Source organism: Rhinolophus sinicus, linkage group LG15 (genome assembly GCF_036562045.2).
Source record: "Rhinolophus sinicus isolate RSC01 linkage group LG15, ASM3656204v1, whole genome shotgun sequence".
Lineage (NCBI taxonomy): Eukaryota > Metazoa > Chordata > Mammalia > Chiroptera > Rhinolophidae > Rhinolophus > Rhinolophus sinicus.
The window spans coordinates 43,828,533-43,847,497 of NC_133764.1; the positions used below are offsets into that span (position 1 = coordinate 43,828,533).

Consider the following 18,965-nt stretch of genomic DNA (forward strand, 5'->3'; position numbering starts at 1 on the left):
AAGTGGGGTATTTGTACTACAGCCAGGGGCCAGGCAAAATCCAGAACCAGGACTACTTCTTGTTGACTTGCCTTTTGTGTCCCTTCCGGGTGTGAGCTTCACTTAGAAGACGCCAAGCCTGACCTGAGTCAAGTTCCTAGTGTTGGCACAGTGCCTGGCACACAGTAGGTGCTCACTAAAAACTTGCTGAGTGAACAGATGGGTGAGCAGACAATGCTGAAGGACCCAGGATCTAGAACCACTTTAAATGGGTCCTAGACCCACACCATCCATAACAGGGGTCTAGAAAAGGTATTTCAGTGATCTGATGCAAACTCGGAGCTTAAAATAGTGTTCAAAGTGACAAATCACAACAGTGCTGGTTATGGGGGTAACGATTGGAAGGGGCACACTTTCTGGAGTGATGTAAATGTTATTTCTTTAATGAATGTTGGTTACACAGGTGTATAATTGATCAAAACTCATTGAAACATTTTGGTGTATATAAACTTTACATCAATTAAAAAAAAATTTTTTTTAATTGTCTATCTGGGACTCAGAAATTGAGACCCCAGAGGCTGGCACTGAAGAATGTGGGCAGGAGGTGACAACTGACAGCAGGAAGTGGCCCCCAATCCTATCCGGGTGAGCTGGAATCAGCAGGGCTATCCCTCTTGTGCCAGCCAGCCTTCCAGGAAGGAGCAAGACCAGGCCGCAGGACCCTGAGGCCCTGTCTGCCCTTTTCTCCTCGAAATTCCCTCAGCTGGTTCCCATGAAGGGTGAGCATGGTGAGGGTGGGGGAGGGGTGAGCAGGGAGGAAGTGGTGATTCAGACAGGACCCAGGCTATGCTGGGCCTTGGGAAAGTGCTAGGCACCTCCCCTCACCTTCCCCCTCCCACCAAATGAAGGCTCAAAGGACACACAAGCCCAAGGTACACAGACAGTTACAGAAATGGACATTTGCAAGATCCGGGCTCATGCACCAATGACCCCTCTGCCCTCTGCTTTCCTCCCCAGCCCCTGGGAGATGAAGGAGAGGGCTGGAAGGGGCGGGAGCAGCTGACCTGGAGTGCCCACTTACCAGGACTCTGCCTGCAGGGCCCTGGCTGGCCACAGTCACCCCCAGCCACATGTCTTCAATTATGTGATGGTTGGGGTCACCTGTGAACATGGAAGGGAATGTGAGCCAGGGCACCCCATCCTCCCATTGCCTAGAGCTCCAGAGTCCCGCGGTCGGTCCCTCCCGGATCCTCCACTCCAGCAGTGCAGCTCTCCCTACTCCCCTTCTCCAGCCCATCATAGTCTGAGCTCCACGAATCCCATGTGGCCCCATTCTCCTCTAGGATTCACTCTTCCCAGCTGCACAAGAAGTGACTAGAAACTGCCCTGGTGAGCCTTCTATCTCCTCCAGGTCATTTCTTTCTGTGCCATCCCCTCCACAAGGCTCCTGACCCGGTACTGAGCCCTAGCCCCTTGCCCTCACTTTTCTCTGTGATGTCCATCCGCTCACAGTCGTCCTTTTGGGCAGTGAGTGGGCACAGGTACACAGCGCCGGTCCGGTTGGCATAGTCACCAAGCCAAACAAGTTCCCGGGGGGCACCAGCCAGGAGCCTGGGTGACAAGAAGGGGGGGGGCCTGAGCTCAGACTCCCCAAAGCCTGTTTCAAACAACTTGCCTTTACTGAGCATCTGCTCTGTGCCCGGCTCTGGGGTTGGGAGATGGATGAATCCCAGCCGCTGCCCATTGTAGGGGAAGGCAGGCAAGGAAGCAGACACCTGCAGTCAGTGCCTCATGAGAGGAATGCGGGAAGCAAACCAACCCGGATTCTGCATGGGGGGCAGTCAGGGAGGCCCACAGAAGAGGGGACCTGGTGTGAGTCTCAGGATGACGACCAGGGTTCACCAAGTGACGAAGGGGAGGATGGGCAGGTCAAGCCCAAGTACGGCATGTGCGAGGGCCAGGAAGCATGAGCAAGCAGCGTGACTCAGGGATCTGCAGAGCCCTGCTATAGCTAGAATCCAGGAACACTGGGGAGGGACAAGTGGACAGGGTAGGAAGGGCCTTGGGGAAGCCATGGATGGAGCTTAAGCAAGGGAGTGACATGGTCAGATCTGGGTTTTGGAAGGAAAGCTTTGGCCTCTGAGATGAAGGTAGACCTGAAGAGAGCAAGACTGGAGGCATCCTGGCACAGGGTACAACTTCCAGAGGGCCTGCGGGGAGAAGGTGTGAGGGGTAGAGGAGGGTCGGTTGTTGGGAGCCTAGGTCCTTCCTAAGCCATCTGAGGCCTTAGATCTAGGAGATGTGGCCCCCAAGTGGGCTGGGTGACGTTTACCCCCCACTGCCACCTTAAGACAGGCACTCAAGTATTGGGTGGGACTGGGTACCTGACATTTTGGACAATGTGACCCCAGGGCAGTGTTCTTGGAAGGTGGGCATGAGCATGGGGATGGATGAGGACCATCACCTTGTCCCCAGCCTGCCCCTCTTTAGGGACACTGACTACAAGTTCATACAAGGAGGTTTATGGCTTAGGCAACCCATTCCATACCAGAAAGGTGACTAGAGGACAGGAAGGCGGGGAATTAGCCTTAAAATAATCTCTCAAAAGACAGTCTTGGACTACCGGCATCAGAATCCCTGGGCTATATGTTAAAAAGGCAAATTCCTTGGCCCTTCACAAACCATCTAAATCGAGTCTGGGGATGAAGCCCTGGAATCTGCATAGTTAATATACATCCCAAATATTGTGCACCCCAGTTTAAGAACCCACTCTACCACCCCTTTCTCTCCCGGCATCGCCTCTCTGCAGCCGCTAGATGTTCTGCTAGTACCCTCTCCTTGATCCCGAAGGACCCAGCCTCCTGGGAACCCCTCCTGGGTGGCAGTCACCTCCTAGGAACCCCTCCATCTGGCCCCAGATATACTACCACCCTGAGGCTCCCCGCTCAGTGAGGCTCTGGGCCTCCTGCCAGAGTCTGAAAGTGCCGAGCTACGCCCTGCCTGCAGCTCCTGCCTGGTACCTGTGAGTGAGGGTTGCAGGGAGTGGGCAGGGCAGGGCCTGGGCATGCCTGGGCCTGGGTACCTCCGCGCACTGGGTGTCAGGAATGCACTGCCTGGGGGTGCTGGGAAGGGGGCGGGACCTCTGACTGCACTTCACATCTCAGCTCAGCCCTTACCCTGGGGAAGTGTTCCTGGGGACAGGTGTGCAGCTTCTCGAAGCAGAGCAGTGCTAGGCAGGAGGGTTGGCAGGGGCCAGTGTGGCAGCCAGGCCAGTCAGTCACCCTCCGTCTGGGCTGGGGAGGGTGCCTGGTGAGTCCGCTGTCGGACCCCCCATGACATAGTCCCTGGAGAGCCTGACAGGTGAGAGAGTGAAGTCACGGGAAATGAACAGTTTAGCTTAGGAGCCTAAGGGCCTGGTTCTAGGGTTTGTTCTGCCTCAAGGGGCAATTTCCTTTCCTTCTCTGAGCCCTGAGTGCCTCATCTGTAAAATGGGGACATCAGCTCTTCCGCCAATCTCAAGGGTTGTTGGGGGAACAAATAGGTTCTTTCTTTAAAAGGGCTTTCTGACTATAAAGCCAAGGCCGACAGGAGCACTGTCATTCTGATTCTTGTGGCACCAGGACTGGCCCTAGCATACCCTTAGGCCTCCCTCTAGGCACCCAGCAACTTCTGTCCCACCAGGTTACGGAACCTGGAGCAGAGAGCAAATAGCAAAACAGTCCAGTTATGTAGAGGGAGCAGAGGTCGGGACATGGTAGTACTTCCACGGCCTAAGGAGCAGGCCATCACTAAGGGGGTGGTGGTGGTGCGGGAGGCTCCTGGGAGCTAGAGTCGTTCTAGAACGGGAGCTCAGATTTGACTGGAGGTGGAGGCTGGAGGTTGGCAATGCCCCAAGGGGTGGGTCCAGGCCTCAGTGGGTGAGGGGCCCTGGGAAGCCCAGGTTGCAGCCCAGGGCATGTCACGCAATGGCAGTGTTGCTGCCCCTGCTGCTGCCCTGCCCAAGATGTCTAAGGGAGTGGGCTGAGGGACCCCTCCTCTTCGCCTCCTGGGGAACAGAGCAGACAGAGCTGGGCATGAATGGCAATTGGATTAAAATAAATCCCCTTACCATCTATACTCTCCCAGCGTTCGCCTCACACCAGTCTTGTGCCAACTGATGGTTGGAGGGGCAGAGCCAGTGCCCTAATCCCAGGCCCACATCCCAATATCCCAGGCCCCTCCCTCCCCAGAGATTCCACTGGGAGCCCCACCTCCCACCCCCCTGGAGTATTTTTAGTTCCAACTTGGCCTGCTCAGAGGCCCTTTACGGCCCTCTGGCTCCCGGCCCGGGATCCAATGGGTCTACAGCCAGAGGACTTCGGGCAGATGAGGGTAGGCGGGTGTGCAGAGGGGCAAGTCCAGCTGCCTCCAGCCACAGCCAGGTATGGGAGAATTCAGAGGGTGTGAGAGACCTCACTGACGTGCAAAAGCAATGCAAATTAACATGCAAATGAGCACTCTGCTGCCTGTTGTTGGATCTGGTCCAGATCCCAGTCCAAAAGCTGACCCCTTCTAGACCACCACTGAGCTACCCTCCCAGCAGCAGTCAGAAAGGAAGAGGTTAGGTGGGAGGCTTTGCCCAGCTCTTGGTACAAGGAATAAAGGAGATCAGACCAAACCTCTCCTGTAGTCAGGCTGGCTGGGGGGGGGTGGGCAGGGAGCCCTTCTGGGAGGTAGGGGGATGGGTAAAATCACGTCTTAAGGGCTTTGAAACAGCTGCCTCTTCACCTTCACCTTTGGCTCGGGCAAGACAGACCCCCCTGGCCTCTCGGGAGCCCACTGAGCTCCAAGTTCTGGGAAAGTACTTCCTCAGCCCTGCCCCATCACTCTTCCCTGGGCAGTTCAAAACTAACGGAAAAGCCAAATAGAAAGCAGAATCAGAGGAGCTGGGGAAGGGGGAACAGGGGCGGCAGGGTACCAGGTTGGCTCCCCCAAAGAGGGTGGGGTGATGCTCAGAGAAACAGCCTTAAAAGTCAACTTCCCAGACTCCTCACCTCAGGGGGGCGCTGGGGTGGCTCCAGTGAGATTTAAGTTAATCAGGAGGGGGCCAAAGTGTGCAGCACTCAGGCCAATGGGGCCCCCCTGTCTATTTCTCAGGGTTCCCTTCTACCTCGGGCCAGGAAGCAGGTGGGAGGGGGGCAGCTCTCAGATGCCTGGATCCCAGCTCTGTGCCAACACTGCTGCCCGAATTAGCCATCTCCCCAGAGGCTGCTCCTGTGGTAGCTAAAACTGCAGCCCTCTCTGTCCTCCCCTTATTTCTCCTTATGATGCCCACCCAGCCCCCTCTCCCCTCTGGTGGTGACTCAGCCCTAGAACCAGAGCAACAAGCTGGAGGAAGAGCTAGAATGAGAAAGGACAGAAGACAGAGGCCTTGCTTGGCCCAAGCCTCCGATAAAAAAGAATAAGGCTGTTCTCATTTCTTCTCCCTCTCCCTTGCTCCTAAGTATTTTTTCCATATTTGATCCCTTAGGGCATTCTTCATGTCATCTAACCTCAATTCCTCTTGCTGCAACGGACATCCTCTTCCTCCTTTGTTTAGCTCTAACCAAGCCCCTTTCACTGCTTTTTTCTACAAGATCAGGCTTTCCCTGCCTCCCGCTCAGTTTAAAGCTCCTTGGTCTGGAATGGTCATTGAAGAGAGCCAGAGGAAAAGGACATACGCATGCAGGCCTGCTGCCTGCAACCACATTTGCTATGCCCATTTTCTTTGGCATGCGCCTTGGAGGCTGCCAGGCGTCTGCTCTGCCTAAAGAAACGTGTTTTAGGAGAGCACAGCTGTCATTCTGATTCCTGCCTCCCTCAGGTATGACCTCATCTTCCAGGAGCCACAGCAAACCCCCATCCGAGGCTTCCCAGAAACCCTCACTGCCAGGCAAAGGCGAAAGGGAGAGAGAGCCCCAGAGGTACCTCCCATAGCCCATAAAGTCAGGCCAGACCAGGACACCTGGATTCCCAGGAGATTCCCAGGAGGGAATGCAGATAGGTGCTGGGGGTGCGCAGGGTCAGTGACCATCTTCCAGAGGAAGAGTCCCTCTGCTTCCCCAGGTGTCCTCATGCAGCTCATCAAGAAGCCCAAAGCACCTTGGTCCTCTGCCCTGCTCCTCACCTCTCATGTCCAGAAACTGAGAAATTGGGGCCTGGGTTGGAGTGAGCCTCCGGTGTTGTGGGCAGGGAACACCAGTCCAGAGATGGAGATGACAGGGAACAAAGAGGGGCCACACCTGGGTTTTTAACCATTTCTGGAATAAGGCCTTCTTCGAGAATATGATGAAAAAGCTATGCTCTCCCCTCCTCCTGACCCCTAGAACAATGAGTAAATGCATATGCTTTTACATATACTTTCAGGGTTCCCTGCACCTCCGGAAAACCTCCTATGAACCCCAGGCTAAGAGTTTGTTCAGGACCATGAACCGTCCCCCTTTCCGAAGGGACTTTGAGGGAACAGATTAAGGCCAACTTGAGTAGCTGGTTCCCCTGAGCTGTGCACTCAGGCAGCTGTTCACATCTGGCCACACAGCTGGCTGCAGCTAAGCCCAGCTGGGCCAGCTGGCTCTCCCAAAGAGCCAACGGGCAGAATTCAGTGAGATGAGGAGATGAGCCAAGATCTAGAACCACCCCTGGGAAAGACTGAGGATACCCAAGAAAGTGACCCCGAACTCTATCTGGAACGACCTGCTTCTCTGAGGTTCATTAGTTTTAGGACCTTCTGGGCTCTTGGCAGGCCTAATGTCATCTCTAACTGCCCAGGTAGAAAAGTAGAACCCCTCTGCTCAGTCATCTTGGGTGAGGCCCATGGGTAGTGAAGGTGCATCCAGGTTCTGGCTTCAGTACAAGAGCCTTCAGCTGCGCCTTGGCATATGCAGAGCATTTCATTCACATTATCTCATTAAAGCCCCCCATCACCCCATGAAGAAGGCGTGTTGTTCCCCTTCCCCTAACATGTGAGGAAATTAAGGCTGAGGTATGATTGACAGATCCAAGACAGGAAATTGGCAGTGGAACTCTGGAGCTTCTTCTTTCTTGACAATGCCAAGTTGCCTCTTATAGGGCAACATAGGCAGGAAGGAGCACCTAGATCCAGGTCCAATCCCTCTTTGGGTAAAACTGGCCCAGATAAGGGAAATGTCTTGTTCAAGGTCACATAGCACAGGGGGATGGTGGTATTGCAGAATCTTCTATTGACTTTAGCTTTCCATTATTTCCTCTTGCTTTTCTGATCTTCTCTTTACACTGTGTTGCCTTATATCGTGCAGATTCAGCATGGAAAATAGGAAAATCTTTTCCTGGGTGGGGGCAGAGAGAGCACCAATATAGAAACTTGTGTTGATGGTCACTTAGGGTCTCCAAAAGATGGAGGGTTGGCCAAGGCCAGACCGCAGCTGCTGGGGCGGGACTGGGAAGGGTGTGGTGACCATACACTCTGCAGATGGAATTGAGGCCAAGTTCAGGTAGGTTGGGCAGGGGCTGGGCCAGCAGGGCAGGAGCCAAGACTGGGGCAGAGTTTGGACTTTGGATATTCCAAGTTTCCTCAAGTTTCTGCAGGCCCCAGCCACACACCCTTTTTCTGATCGTGTCCTCTTGCTTAGCGGGGTCAGACGCCAGGAGGGTGCAGATGTCTGGTAGGTCACCCAGCCCAAAGTGACAGTGGCCTGTCCTAAACACCATCCCTCCTGGGGCAGCCTCCCCTCCCCCGGCTGTCCTCTTCCCCAACTGCTGACCTCAACATACTGAGTCCATGGCACAGAAACATCTGAAACCTGGACATGCCCCTCTGGACATGAGTGTGATGATAGGAGTGGGGGTGGGGGCACAAGCAGCTGAGTGCAATCTCCTTCCCTCTCTCCCCTACGCCTAGTTCTCCCCCCTCCTTCTTCTTGCAGCTGTTGGAGAAGGAGACCAGAAGAAAGAGAAAAACACCATTTCGCTCTTCAAACCAAACAAACACACTCAGGGTTGAAGATTCAACATGAATCTGTGGAATGCAGGAAAGATGTCTGGTGGGAGGGCGGCACTGCTGGGTTGGGGTGGGGGGCAGGAGACCAAGCAGGATTTGGGACAGCCCCTCCTCTTTCTTCTACTCCTCCAACCTCAAGAGCTCAGAGGGAGCGCCTGGACAGCTCCAAATGCCCAGACTCTCTCATCACATCACTTCAACCCCCAAGTCACCCCAACCGCCAAACGCTGGTGGAGAAGTCCTCCAGTCTGGCTCTGCAGAGGGTGTGGCTGGCCTGGCCGCAGACTAAATGCGAGGTGTAAAGAAAGCGGGCTTAAGTGCATTTGCCCATAGATGCTTCCCCCAAAAAACGGGGACGGGGGATCCATTAGGTGTTTATCTTGCAGTTTTCCCAAGCTCCCAGCCCTGGAGAGAAGAGGCATGCAGTGTACTAGGTACTCAATTCACAGAATGGAAGGGAGCTAGAGAAACGGGGACCCCTCTTCTGCTCTCCAGAGAGATGTGAAGGGCTGAGGGACTGCGTCTAGACAGGTTCTGGCTGGGTCAGCATTTGCCAAGGATTATTGCCCCCCACCCCAATCCCTCCACTTCCCGCCAAACCTCAGCAGCAGGAGGGTTGCCCAGGTCCCCGCCCCCTTAATCTTCGCTCACGGGAGCAGGCAGCTCACAGGCCTGGAAGCCCGAGCGGGCCAAGACTTGGACTCAGCTGTGGATCCGCACCCTGCACACACACTCTCTCTCTCCCACCCCACCCCCGCCAGCCGTACTTACAGGTAGCGCTGCTGCCGCTCCGTCTGCCGGTGGAGGGCGACCGAGTAGCCGAAGAGGCTGCCCGGGTTCCTGGCCTCCTTCACCACCAGGAATCGGGTGTCCAGGTTGAAGGCGGAGGCGACGCGGCCGCCGGCGGCCACCATCAAGGCAAGCGCGCAGAGCATCGGGCGCAGAGGGCGGGTGGCGCGGCGGGGGCCGGGGCCCATGGCTGCGAGCTGGAGCGAGGGACGGGCCGAGAGAGCGTGAGGGCGTGGAGCTGGGAATGAGAACCTGTTCACCTGCTCCCTGCGCCACTGGAAAACACTCCAGCCGGCCGCGTAATTGAGCCCCGCTGTGCGGATCAGCTTCTGGTCCCCAGCCTTGGTCAGTGTAGCGTCCGCTCAAGGTCTGCGCTCTCGAGATTCCGAACCTCGGAGGTCCGCGGGTCTAGTCTGCCGCCTGCCCACCGTCGGGTCAGCGCCCACCCGCCCCGGGCACCCTGCCCCCAGTTCTTCACGGCCGCGCCCCCTTGGCCGCACGGTAGCCTTCGATCCCGGCTGGGCGGCGAATCTATGCAGGCAGACTGCTCGACAGCAAGGAGGACCGGAGGGAAGGAGAGTTATCCCCCCGCCCGCGCGCGCGCTCCGCCTCCCCACGCCCAGCTCTGCACCTCCCCACCTAGCGCGCCCAGTCGCGGCTCCGCTCTCCTTCCGGGGAAGAGAAAAGGTCCCGGTTCGGCCGCCGCCTCTTAAAGGGGCAGCACTGCCCCGCCCTCATCCTCCCCAAACCGGCTCCGCCCTCTCCCCCAAACACCTGTCGGGAGCCCCCAAAGGCTTGGATTTCCCTTCCCCGCCCCTTGCTTTTCAAGAGAAGCGTCGCCTCGGGAGCAAGATGGATTGGACCGGCGGGGCCGGGGGTAGGATTTGTCCCGCGGGTTTGCTGCTGCTGCTACTGCTGCTGGAAAGGCTTTTCCAGGAGCGGCACCTCTGCGGTCCCGGCTGGAGAGCCCCAACGTTGGCGCATCTGGGAAACGACCCCCGCTCGCCGCTGGCTGGAATGCCCCACTCGCCTCCGCCGCGCTGGGAGTCCCTGAGAGGTGGCTGGCGGTCTCTGGGCTTTCTTCCTCGCAACCAGCCCCTTTGCTGTCCTCGTCGAGATTTTTTTCACTTGCCCACCCGCCCCCACCCACCCTGATCCCTCCTGGAAATGGTCCCTCCGCAAAGCCAGACAGATATTTAGCAGTAGAAAATAAACAAGCATCTGTAATCGTAATTAGCAACAAGACAGCGTTTTCTCCAAAGGGCTGCGCCTTCTGGTCTCCCTTGTAAGCCCGTCGATGTGGAAATGAGTCCCTGCTCCTAAGAGTGCCCCTCCGTGGCTAGGCAGCTGGGCCCAGACTGCACCGATTTCTCATTCGCCTCCAGGGACTAGCCCACCAGAATCCCAAAGGTCCCCTGAGCTCCCTCCCAGGCTCAGACGGACTGTTTGGAAACTGGGCAGGAACGCCAGCCCCCACAGGTGTGTAAGTGGGTGGTGCCAGTTGGAGGTAGGTGGGTGGGGCCTAAATGTTTGGTTACCCGCAGAAGAATCAACTGAAAAGGAAATTCAAGAGGTCACGATGGGTCTAACTCAGATTTCTTGGGTCTAACTCAGATTTCCCCATATTGCAGTGCAAAGACCCATTTCCTCTGACCATTCTTTTCTCTAGGATAAAGGAGCTTTCCAGTTCAGCCCTCCCTTGAAGTTCAGTTTAGAGCCCCTGTGTCTGAGAGTTTGTAATAATGATAAGACCCATGTAGTAGTGCTTATGCAGGGGGACAAATGCTTTACAAATATTATTAAATCCTCACAATAATCTCTGAGGTGTTATCTCTGTTTCAAGATGAGAAAACGAAGTTAAGCAACTTGGAGAAGGCCACACATCTCGGATTTTAATCTCATGTAATCTGACCTCAGAGCCCTTCTTCACCACTTACGCTAAGAATTAACATTTGTACAATACTCAGGGCAAATCTAGGTTTTGTGGGGCTTGAAGCTTGTACAATTTGGAGCCCTCTTTAAGGAAAACAATAAAGAATTAGGAGTATAAAATTAGATTCAGAGCCTGGGAAGGACTCAGGCCAAACTTTACAGTTGATGAATCATTTCACGTGCATTTCTCATTTCATCCTCCCAGCCTCCGTGTAAATTCAGGATTATCATCCTCATCTGACTTACTAGGGAACCTGGATGTGCAAGATCACACAGCTCATGGGAAGCAGAGTTAAGACTGGAAGCCACCAATCACAGCTGTGTCTTTAAGAGACAAACTCCAGGCAGATGTTGGTCAGACAGCCAGATGTGCCTACACAGAAGCAGCTGCGATAACAGTGTTCTCTGTGGTGTTTGGGGAGAGGACACTCATCCCTGTCTGCCCTTAGGAGAACATTTGTTCCCAAGCTGTGACTCCCAGAGCCACCCAGCCTCTCTCCATGGTCCACCTGTGGCGCAGAGCCTCCAGGGGTCAGGAGCTATCTGGGGTCAAGGAACAGGAAACTGACTCAGCTGGGAGTTGAACCATTACCTGGATGTCCTGTCTGGCTGCTGGGTCCTCCACCTTGTTCTAGGAGAAGAGGAGGCAGCCAGAGCCAAGAGCTTAGGGGCCAGGGGACACTCAGTGTGGGCAGGGGTGCCGCTTGAAACAGCTTTAAGAGCCCGGTGACGACACAGGAGGGCTGCATGCCAGGCGTTATCTCTTGGGCCATCCCCAACAGGAATGACCAGCATGTCCGATCCTGGGGCTGGGAGCAGGAAAGGGATGAGGGATGGTTTTTCCACTCCAGGGGAGTGTCCACAGGGAATGTGGGAGCAGGAGTCTGGTTGGGGGAGGGCCCAAGCTCAGGAATGTGGGGGAGTGTCAGGCAGATCTGGGGGAGATGGAATGGTAGAGGGAGACTTGGAGACTGGAAGGGCCTCTGGGCTGGAGAGATACAGAAAGAGAAATCCCAAGTTCATGCCAAATGTCCGAAATGCTCTGGTCTCAGTGACATCATCCACGACCTCATCTCATCCCCCAGTTGACTTCATCGTGTCAACTCTTCCTCATGGAGAAGGCACCCACCTAGAAATGTAGACACAGAGAGAGAAACAAGGACATGTGAATAACATGCGTGATGAGGAGTCTGAGCCCTGTTTTTGATGTTTGACTGCTGACAGCTTTTAAGCTGTCACCTCTCCCTCCTCCCTTTGTGCCCCACACCTGGGCAAGCTATGAGAAAGCATTTGGTGCTATGCTCCCTCCTTTGGAGTTCATGGGAGATTTGAACCATGCAAGTCCTTCCCGCACAAAAAAAGCCCTCCCATGACCTCATTCCCTAACCACAGTAAAAATCCTGGGCCAATCTCCTTTCTTGGCTCTCTCAAGCTATTTCAGACCTGCTTGAGAGGCCTGCTCTGCTTCCCTAGAGACCTCAATTATGTAAATAATAAAACTTTTCGTTCTTTCTTGATGTTGTGTGTGGCGTCATCAGTCCTGACATTCAACTAAACCTTGGGTGGGGTCCATCTGTCTCTGCAGGACTGTGACAACATGTAACTGTAGGTTCTGCAGGGTCAGGGAGGCTTCCTGGAGGAGGAGTACCTGGACAAGGGAGAAGGAAAGGACTAGCAAGAGGGAGTCTCAGGAGAGAAGAAAGCAGAAAAACTGGGGTCTGGTTTGGGGTGACGTTTTCTGTCGCAAAAATGACATCAAAATTCTATAAAAACACTTCCCATTTATTCAGCACTTGTTGTGTTTCTACCAGCCTTCGTCTGCCTGCTTAACCCCACACACCCCATCTTGGTCTCCCAGAGCCCAGATCACACCACTTGCTCACTCAGTTTTTACAGGAAGGTCAGTGAGTGGATGTTCACAGGCAGTTAGTGGAGAGATAGTGAGATGGAGTGGAATTATGCTGTCGTGAGGGTTGAATGCAGGCTACCTTCTGCTCTCTCATCTGGGGCAAGTTACTTTCCCCCTCCAAGCCTCGATTTCTTCATCTGTGAAAAGAAAGGGTTGTAGAAAATTCTTCATTATTCCTCTACGGGTATCTTTTGTGCCCCAAGGCTCCTAATGTTTGTTGAACTAAGAGGACCAAATCTCTGCTATTGAACTAAGACTCAGGTCTCTATCTCTGATTTGAATTGAAAATGCAAATAACTGGAGAGAGAGGGAGGAGCTGTGAAGCTTGAATGGGTTTATCAGATTTCCTTTCTCCAGTGACCCAGATACAGGCGTGGGGGGGGGGCGGGTGGAGCAAGAGCCCAGTCCCGGCAACTTCCCTGGCTCAGAATCTGTCAGCCTCAGACATTCACTGACACCCGACTATGTACTGGCACAGAGCTGAGAAGCCCCAGGGGTGTCAGAGATGAACCAGCGCCTCTCCCAGAGGCCGGGGTTTCATCCTGGTCTCACGTTCTGAAAGCTCTCAAATTTAAACAGGCTAAATCCACATGACATTGTATTTTAGGGCTGGTGCTTATGGAGCAATGAGGGGGTGTTAGAAAGAACGATTTGGCTACAGCATGAAACTGGCATTGCCAAGAGAGAAGGAGCCAGCAGGAAGGGGCTGCTGTAATAATTTCAGCAATCGGTGAGGGGCAGAGGGAGGGAGGAAGAGAGTGAGTGAGAAGGCCCCAGGACACTGATTTGACCTGGACTTCAGGCACAGGTGTGGTGGAGCATGCCTCGGGGGGCAGAGGGAAAGAGCAGAGGGGTTCTGGGACTAAATAAGCAGTGACCCCTTCAGGGGCCTGGTGAGCAGGCCCCAAACATCAGGAACCTTCTCTGTCAGTCAACACCCCCCATACACCGTCTTTCTAGTTCCCCCAACCCTCTCCATGGTCCCCTCACTGCCACCCAGGGCCTGGCCTTGCTGCACATGGCCTGCCCTCCTGGCTTGGAGATTAGGACTTTGGTGGGCTCTCCAGCATTCTCTATCTCATGCCAAGGTGGCACCTTCAAGATTGGGAGGCCATGGGGCCCCTGTGGTAGCCCTGGCTGAGCTGAGTCACCAGCCCCCCGGGGCCTTGCTGTTTCTGGCGGAGACTATTTACAGGCAGGGTTCTGTGCCCAGGTGAGAAATCTGGACAGGTGAGGGGCTTCATCTACCTTTCCCTCCCCCAAACTCCTACTAACTCCTTAGAGACTCTTCTGGGCGTGGAGGACCCCGTGTGGTTGTCTGTGGAGCACTCCTACGTGTATGTGGATTGGAACATGTGTCTGTGCACACGACGCCTTATGCATTCGTATGTGTTTGCCTATGGGACTACACGTCTCTGAATGTTTTATGTACATCTGAATGTGGAAGGGGAGCTACTGTTTATTGAGCACCGCCTGTGGACCCAGCCCTTTATGTGTGTTATCTTCTAAAACCCTATGAGGTGGAGCTGTCTCCCACTTCACAGCTGAAAATACTGCGGTGCCTACCCTATCATCTTGGTTACTTTTTATTCCTCCAGGACACCACAGCTTAGAAGTCACATTCTCTGAGTGGAGTCACCTGTCTCTCGCTCCCTGGACGTGGGATTCTGCCCATGGGTTATCATGGCCCCTTCCAGCTCCCAACCTGGCTTTAGCTCCCTCCATCTCACTGAAACCTTCTCTCTGGCACCAGCTTCCTCTGATGGGCAAACCCCACAGTTGTCTTTGTTCTTGCCCCTGACTTCTCCAGGGCAGCAGCAGTGACCCTGTTTACTGCCTTCTGGGTTTAAACTCTTCTGCGCCCTCTCCTGGGCCGCCTCCCTGACTGTCCCTTCCCAGCACCCCCGCCCCGAGACTCCTCAGCCTACCCTGGGCTTCTTGTGTTCGGGGTCCTAACCCCTCTGTCTCTCAGACCACCCCTTGTGCATCACCACTCCCCTACCTGCTGCTGACGCCCGCCCAAGCCCCTCCAGATGCCAGCCTCGATGGTCAGCTCTCGCCAGCCACCTGGCTGGTCTCCGACAGGCTCTTCAGATCGACTGTCCAGAACGGGCTTGGCATCTCCCCTTGTAGCCACAACCTACTGCCCTGTAACAGCCTCTGCCTCACTGGCTTGTCTCCAGCAGGATGCCACAGACACGCTGGGGTCAGCCCACGCCACTTGACCTTCTCACATGCTGGTTCCTCTGCCCGGAGTGCCCTTTACCCTCTTGTCCACTTGGAAAATGTCCACTCGTCCTTCAAAATCTTTCATGAGTTTTCACTTCCCTCCCTCACCCCTGTTCCCTATTTTCCCCACCCCCCACCCCTCCTCCACACACGTAGTCACTCTTGACTCTTCCAGGCCTTGCACTGACTTGTAGCCTGGGCTTGTAGTATGATTACAGACCGGCAGGGCTGTGATCTTGGACGAGTCCCTTCACCTCTCTTAGCCTCAGTTTCCTCACTGTAAAGTGGACATAAAGATAGCAGACTCACAGGTATGTTGAAAAAGAGCAGGACGAGGACCCAGAAGTCACTTGCTAGATGGCATTATGCTCACTGTTGATGACACCTGTATTTCTAGCACCCATGACATTCCGTCACACACAGTGGGTCTTCAGCCACTGTGTGTCCAACTAAATTCAGTAGGCCACATACTCTTTATGGCCCTAAAAAAGGGATCCCGGGGGAGGTGACTGAAAGGCCAGCTCTGTCTGGTGAATAGCCTCTTGCTCCCGTCCCCTCCCCCACCGCGGATCCTGTTGGGACAACCGTCTTGGCTCAGTGGGTTGAAAAGGAAAGTCAGAATCCTGAGGCATGAATTGCTGTGCCCACTGACTCACTTCCTCCCCCCACCCTGCTCCGGATGGACGGGGCCAGGGCCCTGAGTAACACAGGTTGTGCCCTCCTCCCAGCCCTCGCCCCCCCATCCTGACACCCCCAGACCCTCACTGTGGAGCTTACCCCTGAGTGGCCAGCAGCAGAGGGCAGCGGAGTAGATTACAGGGCAGACGGGGGAGGCACAAACCCTGCTCTCAGGACCACGAGTCTGATGGGCAAGGCAGGGCACCTTTCTGGAGTTTGATCCGGGAGGCAGCAGAAGCTCCCCCTCCTCATAACAGCCTCTCCTTTCCTGCCAGGATCACAGAAACTCTCACGGTTGGGCAACCCTCCAAAATTTAAGTCCTCCTCTGGGAAAAGTTCCTATTAAAACGCCGGCAGTCATACCTGGCAGGGTAGCGCGTGGGCTCCCTGGCAGGGGTGGGGAGGATATTACAGCATCGCCCACAGAAACCAGGGCCCTGGGGTATAAATGACTCAGGCTGCATGAAGGTGGAGGGAGGGAGAGAAAGGGTGCTGAGGGAAGAGCAGAGACAAAGAATGACTTAGTGGGGCTGGGTGGGGCTGGCAGGGGTTTCAGACAGGCCCCTGGCACTGCCCTCTTCAGTTAACTATTAGCCTGATGGGTGTAATGAAGAAGATTTCACTTTCCTGCAAAATGACTCCCTGGGTCTTGGCCTTTTCCCTCTGGGAGTCCCTTTCCCACCTTGTCCTGGACATTAGGGGCTCCTCTGAGGAAAGGAGTCAGATCGGGCAAGGGGTAAGTCAGGCTACTTCCTTAGTGGCAGAACTCTAGGCAGCCCAGGACGGGCGCAGTAGTGAGGCAGAGCGAGGGCACAGCCCCCTGCAGTGCTGAGAAGGGAACTTGGGGGTGGAGGGTGTGCAGAGGACAGCCAGATACATTGAGGAGGGTACAAGCGGGCAGTGAGATGCAATGGGCAGATTAGCAGGGCAGCAATCACAGCACAACTAGCTATAAGGGACATGCTCAGAGAAGCACTAGGGCCAGGAGTTTGGGCTTCAGCTTGCTGGCCTTGAAACTGAAGGGGACTGGTGGGTTTCTGCCCAGGAGTGAGCCGACAGCCTGTGTGGATTCAAAAGCTTCCTCTGGTGGGGAGCCAAGGAGACTCACCTGGGGGCTCAGGCAGGGATGGAAATGAGAAGGGGTGAGGTCTGCCCTGCTACAAAGATGTGGATGGACTTGAGAGAGATTTGGGTGAGGGTGGGTCCAGGAGCTAGAGGCTGTGGGATGCAAGGGACATGGGAGAGGTCAGCAGCAAGGACAGCCAGTGAGTCTGGGGACCTGTAGGGCCTCTAGGGTGAATATGCAGGTCTGGCTGGTAACTGCCTGAAGCAGTGGGACAGGGGTGGAGATAGACAGGGCGGTCAGAGTCCAGGACGGACCCCAAGGTGGTCCCTTCCAAAAGCACAGACAGAGGGAAGTTCTTAGAGGCCTTTCCCCAGGAGCACCGGTCTACCAGGCCATGCCAGCTTGGCTCCATAGGATCAGGCCAGGCCCACAGCCAGCTCACCCATGACAGCTCTCTGGGGTCTCAACTCCCACAGACCTCTCACCACCTGCACCTGGGCTCCAGCCCTCAGCTCTGCCTTCCTATCCTGCCTGCCTGCCTGCCTGCCTGCCTGCCTGCCTGCCTGCCTTCCAGTACCATTGTTGTCTTAGCTTTTGGTGACTGCAGCTACAATCCCAAGGGGGCCCCACTTCATTTACCCCATGCCTACCCTCCTCTGCAGCAACAAACACCCTGAGAAGACCTCGGAGCACTGTGTACCCACCATCGCTGCCAGTGTGCGAACATGGCTGGGGCCCTGACCTCACCCCAAACAGTGGGTTCTCCCACCCCAATGTACAGGACTTAGCCTCTAACTCACCTCTGGTCGGCTCTGAGCCTCAGTTCCATTATCTGTAAAGCGGTGATGATGACGCCCACCGCTGGGCACTGCTGGATGGTTAACTGAGACCATACAGGGGACAAGGCACCAGGCCACACCTTGTGCCCTTCCCTTCTCTTCCTTAGACAACCATCACCTGGCCTCAGGGGAGGCCCTCCGACTCCCCTCTGATCTGACTCCACCTGAAACCCAACCTGGACGCTTTGCAGAACCAAGCCCAAGGCCCAGCTCCTAGGCCCGGGCCTTGCGGTCCTCCCTGGCGGCCTGCTTACCTCTGGGCTTTGCCCTCCGCAGGCCCATCCTCCCCACACAGCGCAGCTTACTGGGCAGGCCTTCATCCCCCAAAGGCCTGCTGGCCTCTTTCTCAAGGCTTTTGCCTACAAGCAACGCTCCCCTTCCTTCAAAGACCACCGTCTTCCCGGGCTCCCTGATTCTCAACAGCTGCTTTCTGCTCCAGCATAACCCTATTTCTCCCTCCCCAATAGAGCATTTGTCACATTTGGCCAGATGTCACTTACTAACTCTGGCGAAGTTGCTTAGGCTCTCTGTACCTCAGTTTCTCTACCTGTAACATTGAGTTAAAAATTGTAGAGTCGTTGTGGAGAGTAAATGAGAAGTTGCACAGCGCCTGCCACATAGCAATAGCTCAATCATTTTTTAAAAATTGGAATGGGGTGGGGGTCGCAATGGCTCTCTCTCCCTGAACAGCCCTGTTCTCCAGGAAGAACAAACTCAGACCCCCTCTTTCCACCCTGCCAATAGCTGCTCTTACAGTGCTCTGCTGGGATTGGAGGGCCATGCTACGCATCCAATTGAATCTGGTCCATTGAAAAATGGATGAGGCTTCCTGAGGGTCCCCTTAGGTCCCGTTCATGTTGGGACATGGGCGTGTCTACTCCTATGTCAGGAAAATGGACACCCCATAGCTAGTGGGGGTATTAGTACCTGGGGGACCCCATCATAGCACCCCCATCACAGGCATTCCCCAAGGCTCAGACTAGGACCCAACACAGGGATGGGGAGACAGGGGAAAGTGGGCATCCTGGAAGACTTTTTGGAGGAGGAAAATGAGGAGAGCTAGGCTGAGAAAAGGGCTAGCAGTTTTTATGGGGAGTCTCATTGTGCCAGGGCCCTTTACGAACACCCAAGTCCTTTATTCTTCATGACAAGCTTATGAGGCCAGGCCCTTTACCCCCTCTTCCAGAAGAGGAAACAAAGACCCGACTAACAACAGGATACGCCTATGTCAGGCAGTTGGTGAGGGGAGCAGGATTCTCATCTGGGTCTGTTGGGCTCAGGGGGACGGGCCCAGCTGAGAGACAGTTGAAACTGAGCTTGGCGGGAGGCTCCCAGTACCAGGCCAGCTGCCCACTCAGCCAGGGACGCTGTGGGCGTGGCGGAAACAGCCACCAGAAGCCAGGGGCACGCGGCAAACAAGGGTGCCAGGAAATGAACCCTACCCAGGGCCCTTCCTCCTGGCCCGCCCTGTGCTCCTGACCGGCCATTGGCCGCCTCCCATTCCCAGCGCTCCCTCCAAAGGAACAGAGACAACTGGGCTGGAGTCCAGGG

The 18,965-nt window shown here is 55.2% G+C and overlaps 1 protein-coding gene and 1 long non-coding RNA gene across 4 annotated transcripts in view; both read right to left on the reverse strand.

Annotated features, from left to right (window-relative positions):
- ITGA3 (integrin subunit alpha 3) overlaps positions 1-9,444 on the reverse strand; it is a 29,359-nt gene extending 19,915 nt beyond the window's left edge. The window contains exons 1-3 of one of the 2 annotated variants that reach the window (XM_019740658.2): positions 8,744-9,444; positions 1,463-1,590; positions 1,061-1,140 (exon numbers count right to left, since the gene is read on the reverse strand). In XM_019740658.2, coding sequence (XP_019596217.2) covers positions 1,061-1,140; positions 1,463-1,590; positions 8,744-8,949 — 414 coding nt within the window. In that variant the 5' untranslated portion in view covers positions 8,950-9,444. The remainder of the gene's footprint in view (positions 1-1,060; positions 1,141-1,462; positions 1,591-8,743) is intronic. The other variant, XM_019740657.2, reaches the window with a different exon arrangement.
- A 2,248-nt stretch (positions 9,445-11,692) lies between these two features.
- LOC141568806 (uncharacterized) lies at positions 11,693-15,724 on the reverse strand. 2 transcript variants are annotated; one of them, XR_012492022.1, is made up of 3 exons: positions 15,609-15,724; positions 12,682-12,739; positions 11,693-11,822 (listed from the first exon to the last, which is right to left on the reverse strand). It is a non-coding gene; the product is annotated as an uncharacterized LOC141568806 (long non-coding RNA). The 2 variants fall into 2 exon arrangements; XR_012492021.1 differs by lacking the exon at positions 15,609-15,724 and adding an exon at positions 15,141-15,238.
- Between the last annotated feature and the right edge of the window lie 3,241 nt (positions 15,725-18,965).